The following is a 14,828-nucleotide window of genomic DNA, read 5'->3' as shown; positions in this document are numbered from 1 at the left end:
ATTTTATCACTATTATCTTTTCTTTAAACAATTTTTTGTTTTTGCAATTCGTCAATCGATGTGGGATGGAACCCCAGCAATTTGATTTGTAGTCGGGATCGGAGTTCATGAAATTAGTAACACAAAAACACAGAAGTTTTGCCTTTCGCCGTCGCGGCCGTGTTTCGGCGTTTCGCTTTTCCAACAAATGACGATGAAATGTGAGATTTTATTTGTTCGTAGATCTATAATTATAAATGCACTTGTAAAATATAAAGTTTAAAAATTTAACATTATATACTTATATTTGTTGAAGAATCAGAGACATAAATAATAGCGGAGATTCGCATCTTTTTACATACGCTTCACTATTGCCATGTTATCAGATTAATGTCTGCCTGTCTGCTATGGGTGCAAAACACAGTTTTATGTATGACGTTATCATGACGTTACTAAATGAGGGACATGCTAAAGTGACCCCCATAAAGAAATAATATGAAGACTTGCTACATAGACTTCTATATATCAATAGAAAGATAAAATTGTGAATTTTATAAATATATAAATATATTGCATTTATCTCTTACTAATAAGGTGTATTTGACACATGAAACATGGGGGAAATAGGGAAGTTTATGCGTCTAATTGTAGTACACCTATGCATTTTTAGCTCCCTTGATCACAAACAGCGCAGAAATCAGAAAATATAAGTGCTGTGCATTTAACAGAGCAAGTCCTTAGGTTTCTTTTTGTTGTACTTTTAGGGTACATTTTCCAGCTTTTTAAAGAGCTACTTTACCTGCTACTCATATCATGCAATTCTGCACATGTGAAAAATGGGTGATTTTAGAGTTATCTCCCACTATTAAAAAGTCACACAAAAAATAATTCTCAAAAAATATTTGTACACTTTTTTCATTTAATCTTAAGATAAGATTCTACTATATGCAAATAAAAATAAAAAAGCTGCAATTTTCATGTACACTGCATAAAAATAACAGGGAAATCCCTACCCATCATGCTTTTCTCTGAGGAAAACCCCTGGATTTTATACGAAACTGTGTTTAGCTACCTATGTATCGCAGGAACTGTTAGTCAGTTGATTGCACAGCGAACATGTGTAACCACAGTTCAAAATGTCCGTTCGCCCCAAAACATGCCTTGCCTTAATCACAGATGTCCGAAATTAGATCAAACAAATAGCAAATGCAGCCCTTGATTGAAAATCCCACCCATTTAAGTTGCAACCTGCAGAACTGTTTTAAGCTCTCAAGGAAAAAATATTGACAGATTGGATAGCTACAGTGCCACATGGTACAGTGCTGTCATAGAAAAAAACTGTATATTTATTGCACACAAAAAGCTGCGCTCGGTTCTGGATTTATTTCTCAAAATTCTTACCTCAGCTACAACAAAAACTCAATTTCAAAAAAATTCTTAGACCTCTATCAACTACTCTTGTAGCTGACATCTGCACAAAGCGCATTGGACGGAATTGTCTTGCCACCCAAAAGGGCAGTATATATAATCGAAATTTTGGATGGTCCCAATTTCAGGTCCAGGAGGTCTATTAAGGATGGTTACAGGAAATATTTTGATGTGGAAATAGTGAAAGAATATGTTAAGAATACATGGTTGGTAATGTTTTGAGATTGCAGTTTAAATAAACGGGGAAATAAATTGAGAAATAGCGTACATTTTTGTCTGCAAGAAATATACACTTTTTTTTCAGTGAGTGGCACTCCTCTACAGTCTAGGCTTTATGAAATTTTACTGTGAAACTGATTGCAGTATATGAATTAAGAGAAAAAACCCAATTAAAGTTACTAAAGTTCAATTTCTTCACCCAGAGTCTTTTTATGAAGTATCAGGGTAGGGTTGAATCATGTTGGGAATTGATTCATGTGGGCAGGGGTCCAAGGACTGAATAAAATGTAAATTTGACAATTTCAGAGTCAGCTGGATCAATGTAGTCCTTTGTCACTGTGATTTTTGTAAACTTACTATGGCATCCAGAGAGACTTTGCTTTTGATAACTTGAGGGTTGCATGAAATCTTGGAAATCTTTGATTTAGGATATTGGTAATCTAGAGGCAGTCTTAAATTTACACTTATAAAATTACAAGTGATTAATTTCATGATTATTGTTTAGCATTTCAGATTTTAATGAATCAAGTTAATTAAAAAAGGACACAAGCATGGCTGATCTAAATGTGGAAGTGCCGTACAAACTGTTAAAGAACTTAATGTCATTAGCAGCAATGGAGGAACATAGCATGCTGAAACTAGCAGGATTAACACTCCTGCAAGAATTTCTCAAAAATGACCCCAAGGGTGAGGTCAAACTGTCATTTTTGCAGAATGGAATCTTGGAACCATTGCTATTGACTTTTGACAAGGGCATGGACAACCCCAGAGACCTGGTGTATCTTGATGTGTCTTTGAATTGCATTTTCTTCCTCTCAGAGCTTCCTGTAAGTCCAGTCCAACCACTAATCTGTGAGCAAGTGATAAAAAGAATGATACAGCTAATTGACCAAAAAGGTGCCTTCTACCATTACTTACCCAGTGTAAAACTAAATCTTCAGAAGGTGTGTGAAAATAAACATTTGGTTGGTAGAGTTCATGGAACTAACATGAATGCTGATCAATGGGATAGAGTATATAGGACAAGCAAAGATCAGGTGACATCCATTCTTAGTCTGCCAGAGATTGTGTATGTGTGTGACATTGTTGATTCTGGAGGTTATGAAGGAGGGCTTAACATCAGAGAACATCTTCTAAGTAGGAACTTAGCCTGGGCTGATACAAAATCAGTCAGACCTAGCAAGACAGGTTAGATACCTTTCCTTCATGTTTGGTTTCAAAAAAATTAAGTAAGTTAAGAAGCAATCTTTAAGTTCCAATACTTACATTAAGGATGTGTGATGTATGAATCAATGTTATGGATCAAAGATGTGTGACACTGACACAGGTCCAGATTGTTTTAATTTTCATGTATTTCTTACATTTATCATATTTAAGTCAATAAATGATTTTTTTTAAATGAAGTCAATGAAAAAAAAGAAATTTTATGTACAAGTATTATGCACAAAGCATTTCACATTTTTCAAAAATAAACATACTTTTTTGTTTTGATTGAATTTGTAAAATAATTTTATTTTAAGGATTTCATTAAGAAATTTAAATTTGTAAATCAAAACATTTTGTGATTTAAAAAGTATCATATTAAATAATTTAAGTCAGTGATTGTAAGTTATGAATGTTTTCAATTTCTGACCTTTATCTGTTTATCTTTTAATATGTTTAGTGTTAATTGTAAATCATTTCACTTACAGATGACGAGGGGGATTGGAAAGACATATTAATCACCCATGTTGTAGAAGGACCAGTTTTCTGGGCACAGACTGGGATAGAGACCATTCAGAATGCCCAGAAGATCCAAGCCATATTGAATGTGTACTGGAAAAATGGAGCACTAGAAAATTACAAGTGCAAAAAGGGGGACACGGTAGTGGTCCTACAGGTCATCAACAATGAGGTTTCTCCAATTCGAGTCTCAGTGAAGGAAGTGAACACAAGGGGAGTTCATGCATGGGCGCTTGATTTTGGACAGATCATAACTGTTGACAAGAAGAATGTTTTTGTTTTACCATGTGAGGTTCGACTGGATGTTTTTCCTCCACAAGCTTCTCTATGTTGTATTGATGGTATGGATTTCGTCATTAGTTAAGCTTTAAAAACTTGTATTCAGTGTCAGGCTGGGAGATTGTAAATATATGCTGATTTTTCCCATTCTTTGATAGGCCTACAGATGCCCCCATGTAGTGAATCAGCTGTTGGGACTGGACTATCCATACTGTGTAACCTAGTCAAACGGTCCTTTCCATCAGGTATACCACCAGTTAGCGAAAAATTTATAACAAGTTGTTGTGCAGATCTAATTCTTTTATGCATGCTTTAGCATGGTTTTGTATATGATACATCTTTAATATATTATAGTACATGTAGAGAGGGTATTGTTTGATATTTTGAAAATAGTGAATTGAAATGGTGAGAATTAGTACCAGAGAAATTGTTGTGTTAATCCTATCAGGGTTGTCCCTAAGAATTGAAATAGCAGGGGACATTAAAAGAGTAGAAGGGGTCTGGGGTTCCTCCCCTAACAGGGGGTTGAGGGGGAATACCAGAAATGTGTCATTATAGGCGGGTTAATTCCCTGGCCCCCCGGGTCTTAGGGACAATCCTGCCTATTATATTAACATTTCATTTGTTTCCCATTGTGCATCAAGTGTTGCATCGTCGGAAACCCACAGTCAATCTCACATATGCTGATTAACCAGTCAATAAAGGTATGTGGGATTGACCTTGGGCTTCCAACGATGTCAGTGTTGCATTGAAGTGTTTTCCTATGATACCTCTAAAGAGCTGCTATCAAGAAAAACAATTGGATATGCTATTAAACTATTACCATATATATGATATCAAATTATTGGTGATATGTATCTACCAAATATACTTGATATGTGATAAAATGTATCCATATTTGTTTTACTTGTTTATGGTTGGTGTAAATAGAAGATGTATCCTTCTCTATTGACAAAGTATAGTTTTGGTTGTAAATTTAAATTATTACTATATTTATTAAAGGGCACCTGCTTCAGCAATTGGGTGGATTAGATGTGTGTTTATCTTTCCTGAAGACCTGTCCTAATGTGGATTTAAAACTACAGACCTGTCAATTACTGTGCAACCTCTCCTGTAACCCTGCCATCTCCAGCAAATGTTCAGAGAACCAGTTTATTCCTGTTATGATTGGTAAGAAGAAAAGTCCATTTCTTTGATATGAAAGCTGTGAATTGAGATATGAATTAGGGGGAAAAAAGTAATGCATTGATTATCAAACTTAGTTTTAATGGTCAGTGAAGTGGCTACTGATAGTAATGATCCTGTTTTGTAAAAACATAAAGTCAACAAATCTTGTATTAAAGCGTGTTTTGCAAATATACTGTAAAATTGTCTCATTTGAAAATTATAGTAGTTTGTTGTGTTTGAAATGTGTAAATTATAATGATGACATATGCTGCTACATGACAAATATTTGCATGTAATTATAATCACTGATAAGATGTTTCGTTCTTTATAATTGAAACCTCTTCACAAATAAAAATTAAAGGCACAAAAAAATTAAAATGTGGCTAATAGATTTGATATATGCAATATCAAGTAATACAGGCAAAAAGAAATAGGTACCATCTTGATGTGTTTCTTTTGATAGACTGTTTACAGGAGTACTTTGAAATGAAACCTTCAACTCAGAAGAATGAACTCTTGTTGGCCTGTCTCAGAACCTTGTCCAATCTGATGCATTTTAATGATGTTAACAGGTCCATATTTTACCAATACCAAGGTAAACACTTTAAACAGAATGTGTCAAAGACACTTCAGCAATTTTATGAGAATTCTCTAGATGTCAAAAATGTGCAAAATTGAGGAAGTCTAGCTGGAACAACATTAATTGTTTTATATCTAGGTATGGAAGCTGTGTTAAAGGTCTCTTTGCTGAAAGATAGAAACCATAGTGTATACAAGGCAGCTACCAAATGCATCAAGATGTTTATCTGTAAGGCCTTGGAGAGGAACACAAAGGATGATGCAATAAAGAAAAAGAAAAAATCGAGCTTTGGGAAAGGAGAGAAATCCAAAATAAGTCGGGACACCCCACTGTAAGAATTAATGTTTTGATTTTTTGTTAAATTGATTTTTCATATTGATGTATTTTGTTTGAGAAAATCATTTATGAACACTACAATGCTTATTTAGTTTCTTTTTTATTCTGGTTCTCATGATTTACATTTTGTATATTAGAAATTAAATCATTCTAGGGTTATGTCAAAAGTTCTTGAAGAAAAGGATGAAAATGACAAATTTATATGGAAACCAAAAGCTATAGAGAAAGTTGTGGATGAGTCCAGATTTCAGGAGGTTTGATAATATATTTATGGAATTCAGCTTCATTGTGTACATTTACATTTATGAGGATTTCTTCAAACGTTTATGGACATTTATTCAAGTATGTTCAAAATCAGAGAAACAAATAAAATTATTTGATGACCTAAATACAGGTCAAAATTTCATACATGTGTTAACAAAAAAGGATGCATAACCTGATACTGTGAATATAGTATTTAGTAAATTAGTAGCATATACTGTGTTAAGGACATACGCAACATACCTTACCTGCTGATAATTTTTCAAGACATTCTTAATTTAAGAATATAGTGCCATCAGATGTTCGAAGACAAAAAATCAGCAAGTATTACCAGGGGTTTTGAAAAGATTGATGAAAATTCTTGTATAATTGAAAGAAAAATATACAAAAATTACTTTACATATATTCTAGATGTTTTGTTTATCCGAACTTTTTTTAGAAGAAGTGTACAACAGCATATATAGACATTAAAATGTAGCACACAGTTCCTTCAAGTATTGGAACTCTTCAACTGACAACTCCAATAAAAAAGACAATAAAGTTCAAACTACGTTACGTGTCCTTAAGCCCAGTAAAAATAGTCAATTCCCACCCTAGGGGCCAAATGCACTGCAGACACCCAATCACAGAAGTGACGGAGGTGTTTGGGGTTTGGCTCCTGGGGATCCCACAAGCTGATGCAACTTTTCTTACTGAAAGGCACCTATCTAAATGTATAATATTATCTGTAGCCATAAAACATATTGTATGAAGTTTTGTTGTACACATCCAGAGTCCTCCAATTTTTTTCTATGTTTTTAAAGCTCTCTTAACAGTCTGAAAAATGTTTTATGCCTTTTGAATGTCAGAGATTAATATTTGCTTAATTTTAGAAAATTTCAAAGACTGTTCATGCATTTTTTTGTCTCTGACATAAAACTATGCCATGCTCGATTAGAAATTCATCCAAAATATTTTGGTTTTAATTTCAACTGTTGATTTCAGTTCTTTAAAAAACCTTATGTCCACAAACATTTTGGACAACCCTCATATTTTATATCCTTCTCGGAAAATTAAAATGAGGGTTTAGATACACTGTACATAGTACATGTACTATATCCACAGCCTGCTACCTGTTATTCTTTTGTAACTTGAAGTAATTTGGTTAATTTGCAGATATTAAAGGTAAAATATATATATAGGATGAAGTATTTTTTTTAACATATAAATTCAAATGTTTATGCTTTGGTGAACAGGTTGAGAGCAGTGATGATGAACTTACAAACCACCCAGTCTCTTTGTTCAGTTCTCAGCTGAAGGAACAAGCCCAAATGTCTGCAGGTTAGTGCTCTTATGTTTTACAGATGACTCCTAACATTGGACAATAATACCAAGCAAGAATATCATTTCACATCAGCAATAGTGTACTTGGTACTTACATGTGCTCTCTATTTACTGTGTAAGTTGACTTTTTTTTTTAGCAGTTTCAACTGTATTGTAGATAGACCTGCAGTGGCAGTAGATGTAGCTGATGTGTATAGAAGTTCTCAACAGAAAGAGGTGTTTGTATTAGGTGGGTACACACTATTTTTGTGAACTAGAGTTGTACTTGGTTTCTTGAACACTGATATATTGAACACCAGGAATTTATGAACAGTCCCAAACTTATGAATTTGAATTTTAACTTTAATATCTTGAACCTTCTAATAATTTGAAGTTTCTGAGAGTCCATCTTGTTCAAGATATGGATTTTTTACTGTAAATAAATGAACAAGCAAGTGCTAAATAAATATTTCATACTGAATTCTTATTTTGATTCATGTATTTACAATTTTTTTTATAATCTTTAGACTCTGTTGTGCCCATTCAGAACAACTCTACTAATGAACTAAGGCCAAACAAGACCATCCAAACTATTTCTGTGAACACAGTTGTTCAACATGTTTGTGGAATGCTGAATAGTGGTAAAATATCAAATTTCTAGTGGTAAAATAAAATTTCAAGTGGTAAAATATCAAAATTATTTAATTTTACAGACCTAACTAATATTAATCACTACAGTACAGGTTTTCGTATCTTGGCATGTTTCACAAAACATGTAACTAGTAATTTAAATAAGTTTGTTGTCTTGAACAAGTCTTTGTTTCTTGTGCCTGTTAAAATAAGTATCATACACAAACTATGCAAGGAATAGCTGTGTAAAAATTCAAATGTGAAATTCACGGAGTAAATGTGAAGGAAAAAAATTGTACAGTATTAACTTCAACACTTATTTTGGACTTTTGATAATGCTGTTAAAAAAGTGAGAAGATGGCAATATTTTAAATCTGAAAAGAATAACATGAATGATAGATAATGAGCATATTTTTCTGTCATCAAAGGAAAAGGAGGCAACATATATTTTGGATTATCTCCCACTGGAAAGGTTATAGGGATGAACTTTACCCGTGATGATCGGGACGAGTTTCGTATCGGCGTAGACAGGATGATGACAGATCGTCTCCGACCCTGTCTTCTCCATTCCTGCTTTGACGTGGTTTATACACCTGTTGTACAAAGGCTGGAAGCTGAGGATGATGGGTCACAAGACTTAACGAACATTCCAGACCTGTTTGTTGGAAGTAAGGACTATGATGATGTACTTGTACAGTCCCTGAAACGTTCTACTTTCCCATTTTTCCGTTCGCTCACCGTTCGTTCACCGTTCGTTCAGCGTGCGTTCACCGTTCACAGTTTTGCGTTCACCGTTCACCGTGCGCTCGCGTTCACCGTTCACAAAGCGTTCAGCGTTCGCTCTTCGTTCCGTTTACTTTGCGTTCACCTTGCGTTCAGCGTTCACCTATTGTTCAGTTTTCATTGTCATTCGGAACTCCGAAGTGAAAGGACTTATCTTTTTGTAGTTAAGGAGTTACAGGTTTTTTTAATTTATTAACTAACATATCGTGTTTGAAGAATCATTATTTCACGAGGAAAATATCTACGATATATATTTTTATTATTCTAACTTAGCTGTTAGGTTATTTATTAAATTACTCTGGAAAATAAATGTTGTTACAAGCACTTTCTGTACCTATGTAGAACGATGCTGAAATATTAAATTTAACTAAGGGCAATGTGCAAATACTTCAAGCACTGCAACATTTTGTTGTTTTGTTAAAGAAGACAAATCGTTAATGGAGATATAATTATTCAAGTCAAATAATTACGCAGCAAAATTACGAAAATATTTATTTCTATTACGTTTTTTTTTCAATTACAACAGAAAATATAATAGAACTAGTTCTGAGAGTTATACATAGTACTGCGGATATCCTGTTAATTTATTATCTTTAGAACGAATTAAAATGATAGTGTGGTTACAGGAAATATTTATTTAAAATGTAATGCACTACAGAATTTCTCTACTGTAATATGTAAAGTCTATAGTTATAGAGAAAAAAATCCTTCTTCACCGTAACTTTATATGTTTGCCATTCGATATGATTAATACCCCCCCCCTTCCCCCCTACATCGATGACTTAGTCAGTACCGTATTTCCAGAATATTTTAATTAACATTTAAAAAAAAAAGCTACGGTCTTTTTTAGAACAAAAATTTCAGTCTCAAAACAAACATGCATCTAAAAAAGTCACAAAACAATAGTAGATCAAAATGTACACGTGTCGGCGGTGGTATTTGAAATTGGCAGAGAGTATGTTTCACATTCAAGTGTTAATGCCCAATGTATTTTACTAATTTATTATTCAAATGTTGGAATCAAATCTAGAAATGATAAAAATAAATGTTATAACTTGTTCGAAATACACGCACTTCGTCTTCGATGTGACGAAACTTTCACACCTGCACAGTGTCGAATGATTTTGATTGACAGGACAAGCACGTGGACTTCGTGTGAACTTGAAGCAGGAAAATAAAAACGAGTATGACTGTCAAACAAATGGATATGATTTGTTGATAAAAAAAAAAAGTTACTTTCACTGTCTGATATATTTAGAAAAAAATTCAAAGTTTTTGTTTGATATAGGTACAAACATTTGGTGAAGCCTGAAAGGAGGGGGGGGGCTAAAACTGAATAGTACTCTCTCTCTCTCTCTCTCTCTCTCTCTCTCTCTCTCATTTGTCTGTTTAATAAAAACTATAACACCATATTACTTAAATATCATGTTCTGAAAATTGAATTTATAACAAATAATATGAATATGTATCTTTGTATCATCTTGTCCGACTACATGTATAATCACGGCCATCTAGAGATACATGTAGACGTCTGCTCAATAAATCATAATGAAAAATAGAAATGACACATAATATATTATTGTATTAAAAATCTAAAATACGAGCGTATAAATGTAATTAATTTTTTTTTCATTACTTTACACGAAATCGCCTTGACACGGAGATATATATATGAATATAAGTTACAACCGCTTTAATTCATTCTATAAATCATAAATTTTCTCTGATTTGTTATCAAATAAGAATAAACATTTTTATTTTCCAACTAAAAACAATATCCTTTATACTTCAGCGTTCGGCAACAATTGCAATGTTTTAATGCGACAATAATCGTGTGATTAAAAACTTAATGTGCATGCATCGTCTTTCTTAGGACAATTTTGGAGAATTTATTTTATTGACTTATTTATTCATTCATTAATTTGTTTACTTATTTATTATTATTATTATTATTTTTTTTTTTGGCACCTGACATTATAACACAATAAAATGGTTTCAATGCAAGGAAAAGATCAGAGGCATTCCGAATATATCGTTCATCTTGCGTTCACCGTTCGTTCACCGTTCACATTGCGTTCGCGTTTGCGCTCCGTTCGCGTTCTGCGTTCGCTCACCGTTCAGCGTTCACACATCGTTCACCAAGTTGCTTTCAGCGTTCACACATCGTTCACTCACCGTTCGCTCTGCGTTCGTTCAGCGTTCGTTCACCGTTCGTTCAGCGTTCGCTCACCGTTCAAGTGGGAAAGTAGAACGTTTCAGGGACTGTATAATATAATGTGATAGAACAAAATGTTATTAAATGTGTTACCATTTACTGTAAAATCACTTATTTTCGTGGGGTCAAATTTTCACGGTTTGAGGAAAAAAGTAATGGTTCAAGGGGATTTGAACATGTTATTGTAGTTTGAAAGAGCTATAAATGTCCTGGCCCTTTACCTATTAATTGACAGTCGTCCTATGTCTCATTTCAAACAGTATAAACTAGAGACCCCATGCTTTGATTTCCTATAGAAAGTTTCATCTGTGAGTCAAGGTATTGGAAAACAGGTTACGTGAAATCGCAGAAAACAGGCTTATTTTTTGACTACCTTCAAGATAAAATTAAAATAGTGATCACATTTCTTGATTCAAAAAATTTTTTAAAAATATGTTTTATAATTTTGAGTAACAGTTCTATCAATATATAATTGTACATTTTGGATCACTTGTTGTGCTTTATACAGAATATTGAAATCCAGCTTGAAATATAAGTCATGTATAAATAAATTTTCAGAATCTTGAAAAGTGATGCAATTCATATTTCATAATGCATCGACTAGTGAGAAAATTTCTTCACTTTTAATTGATATGCTGTCACCAAGCGTTCAAGTGATATTCTAAGTAGAACTGAAATTAAGCAGAGTTGATCTTTCAGACATCCACAAGGCAAAAAAAGGCTCTTAATGAATCTTGCTCCTCTCACATTTTGTGGGGGACATGAATTTGTGGTATCTACACACCAAGAAATTAACATAAACCCCATGAAAATAAGTAATTTCACAGTATTTAGAAGTTAATTTACAGTATTTAGAAGTTATTTAGAAGTTAATTTACTAGCAGTTTTATAAACTAGTTGTTGATTGAGTAAAAAAAAGGGGGGAATAAAAGCTCTGAAAGTTAATTTATTTTGAAAAATATATACAAATGTTCTTGACTATGCAATATAGAATAGTTATTTTATTACAAATATATACATGATATTGCACTGTTTTATTCAAATGAAATCTCAACACTTTTACAGAGATAGTTCTTACTCCATCAAAAGGCACCTTTTACACAGTGACACCCGAGGAGGATTGTTACTACAGGTTTGGGTCCCGTACAACTTCCCTGTCTATCCAGGTAAGTTAATACATACTAACTGTCTATTCAGTTAGATTATACAACTAGGGTTAGGGTCTGGCACAACATACTGTATACCCAGTTAGTTATACCACTAGAGATTGGGTCTGGCACAACATCATTGTCTATTCAGTCAGATTACACAACTAGAGTTTGGGTCTGGCACAACATCATTGTATATCCAGTTAGTTATACCACTAGAGTTTGGGTCTGGCACAACATTATTATATATCCAGTTAGTTATATCCTAGAGTTTGGGTCTGGCACAACATCACTGTATATCCAGTTAGTTATACCACTTGAGTTTGGGTCTGGCACAACATCACTGTATATCCAGTTAGTTATACCACTAGAGTTTGGGTCTGGCACAAACATCACTGTATATCCAGTTACTTAAACCACTAGAATTTGGGTCTGGCACAACCATCACTGTATATCCAATTAGTTATACCACTTGAGTTTGGGTCTGGCACAACATCACTGTATATCCAGTTAGTTATACCACTTGAGTTTGGGTCTGGCACAACCATCACTGTATATCCAGTTAGTTATACTGTAGTTTGGGTCTGGCACAACCATCACTGTATATCCAATTAGTTATACCACTTGAGTTTGGGTCTGGCACAACATCACTGTATATCCAGTTAGTTATACCACTAGAGTTTGGGTCTGGCACAACATCACTAGGTATACTGATAGGTTTTGGGTCTAGCACTACACCATTGTGTAACCAGTTAGATTATACAATATATGTTTTGGTCTGGTACCACATCATTGTCTCTATCCAGTTAGATTATACTTTGCAGGGTTTGAGTCTGGCACAACATCACTGTTTATCCAGTTAGATTATACTTTGCAAGGTTTGAGTCTGGCACAACATCATTGTCTATCCAGCTAGATTATACTTTGTACCACTAGGATTTGAGTCTGGCACATAATCTTTGTTTATTCAGCCACATCAATGCTTTATTTAGCCCCACAGAGAGTAATTTCACTCTTTATCCTGTAATTGTATACAAAGAATTGGATCTTGCAAATGCACAGTGTCTATCTTGTACAAAGTTTATAATACATGTATATACATATACATTTACATACTAGTTAATAATATCTAATCTCTTAAGGCTGCTGCAATAATCTAAGTCTGTTTGTCCAGTATAGCGTTAAAGTAAATTTATAAAGCTTTAGAAGAGCTTCAGGGATGGTAAACTGTCATCCATCATTCTGGTTGTTTTTGGTATCATTTCTTAAACTTGGTTTATAACAGCTAGAGTACATAAAAAAGACATGCATACAAAATGAATTTTGATTTTGTATGACAATGTTAACATGATTATTTTCAATGCTGACATGATTATTTTCATGTACACTGTATATTATAGAATATTTTGTTGAACATTTCTCAAAAAACCCATTCAGGTTTGAAGTGATATCAGTAAGATGATGGCTACAGATGATGTAATTAAAATGTACATCATTCTCTTTATTAGTTTTGATTTTAATGAATATTCAAGCTATGGCTACACATACTTAAAGTTTAATTTGACAGGTTGTTTCAAAATTCTAGTCTTCCTTTTGTTTTAGTCTCCCTCAAATAAAACGTTGAATATGTTTAGAAAACAGCAAATATCATAACTGAAAAATCGTATAAAACTCAAGAGAAATGTAGGGAGTCAAAGAGTTTCTTTACTTTAGACCATTACTAAACCAGTAAAGTAACATCTCATATAAAGATATAAAGTTAAAATTTGTAAAGCAATTTACCTGCAAATGTGTATCATAAACTGTATCCACAGGCACTTGATGTTTTCAGCCTTTCTCTTTATTGATAAAAATATCCCCATACTATGATAATTATAGTATGGGAATATTTTTGTCAATAAAGAGAAAGTATGTGACTGTATCTGCAATTTCACATGAAGCCTGAGATTTCTTTGCTATTTTTTTTTTTTGAACGGAAGGATTCCATTGTATATTACACTATATATTTTTATGTTTACAGGAACTAAGACATTTGATCATTCTAGAAGAAGAAGAGGAATTTCGAGATAAGATAAACAATTTGAAGGCAGAATTAAAATCTCTGCAGCAACAGGCGGGAGATGAAGGCTGATATTCCCAGTCAGGTTACATTTTGATACTTCATCAGTATTGTGTTCCCTTACATGTGAAGAATTTTGTTCTTCAAGAGATATGATGAAAACATGCCAAAAGCTTCTTGACCATTTTGTAGTTTTATAATACTCAGGGAAGTCTAGCTGGATGTTTACTGTTATTTACTTTTAATATTTACTTTGTTTACTAGTGTTTTCTAGTTTTACAGTTATTTTAGATATTTCTGGAATACAATACATGTTACTTGCCCAAATGATTTCTTTTGAACATTGGGAGCCTTTCTTTTTGAAAAATTTTCTTCAGAGATATCTTATTTTAACAATTGTTAAAAAAATAAGCAGTCTTTATGTGTTTTTATCATCATTTGTGCAGCCTAATATGTGTTGATTATTAAAGGGATATTAAAATAAACTTTTTTTAAAGAAAAAAGCTTGCCAATCATATGAAAATTTCTTTTTAAAAAAATGGTGCAGCATGAGCATTTGTTATTCTGTAAATCCTAACCATTTATCATTAAAAGAAGTTCATAGTTATGATGAGCATGGCTGCCTCTTCCAAAATTGTGAATTTCATGGCCGCAGGGTCAGGGGTTCTGGTGTTAGGGCGGGGCTCTATCGATTATATAGGGAAAATGCATAAATTCTTT

At 33.3% G+C, this 14,828-nt stretch overlaps 1 protein-coding gene across 1 annotated transcript; it reads left to right on the top strand.

The window, feature by feature from the left end:
- The first annotated feature begins 156 nt into the window (after positions 1 to 156).
- LOC133197411 (uncharacterized) lies at positions 157 to 14,532 on the top strand. The gene is made up of 14 exons (XM_061333432.1): positions 157 to 200; positions 2,140 to 2,814; positions 3,318 to 3,689; positions 3,786 to 3,872; positions 4,630 to 4,797; positions 5,258 to 5,389; positions 5,513 to 5,705; positions 5,865 to 5,964; positions 7,207 to 7,291; positions 7,452 to 7,523; positions 7,801 to 7,914; positions 8,332 to 8,571; positions 11,967 to 12,067; positions 14,070 to 14,532. Exons 2-14 carry the CDS (start codon positions 2,178 to 2,180, stop codon positions 14,178 to 14,180), a joined length of 2,412 nt encoding a protein of 803 aa, XP_061189416.1. The 5' UTR covers positions 157 to 200; positions 2,140 to 2,177; the 3' UTR covers positions 14,181 to 14,532.
- Positions 14,533 to 14,828: the final 296 nt, after the last annotated feature.

The sequence above is a fragment of the Saccostrea echinata genome, unplaced genomic scaffold (genome assembly GCF_033153115.1).
Source record: "Saccostrea echinata isolate AGI-Se365-2 ecotype Australia unplaced genomic scaffold, CSIRO_AGI_Sech_v1 ptg000030l, whole genome shotgun sequence".
Lineage (NCBI taxonomy): Eukaryota > Metazoa > Mollusca > Bivalvia > Ostreida > Ostreidae > Saccostrea > Saccostrea echinata.
Note: the sequence above shows the minus strand (reverse complement) of the source record. Positions and strands in the feature narration are given on the sequence as shown.

Coding starts and splice junctions, on each gene's coding strand:
- LOC133197411 (XM_061333432.1), top strand. CDS start 2,178: ATGGCTGATCTAAATGTGGAAGTGCCGTACAAACTGTTAAAGAACTTA. Junction 3,690..3,785: donor TTCTCTATGTTGTATTGATG/GTATGGATTTCG, acceptor ATTCTTTGATAG/GCCTACAGATGCCCCCATGT. Junction 8,572..11,966: donor TCCAGACCTGTTTGTTGGAA/GTAAGGACTATG, acceptor ACACTTTTACAG/AGATAGTTCTTACTCCATCA.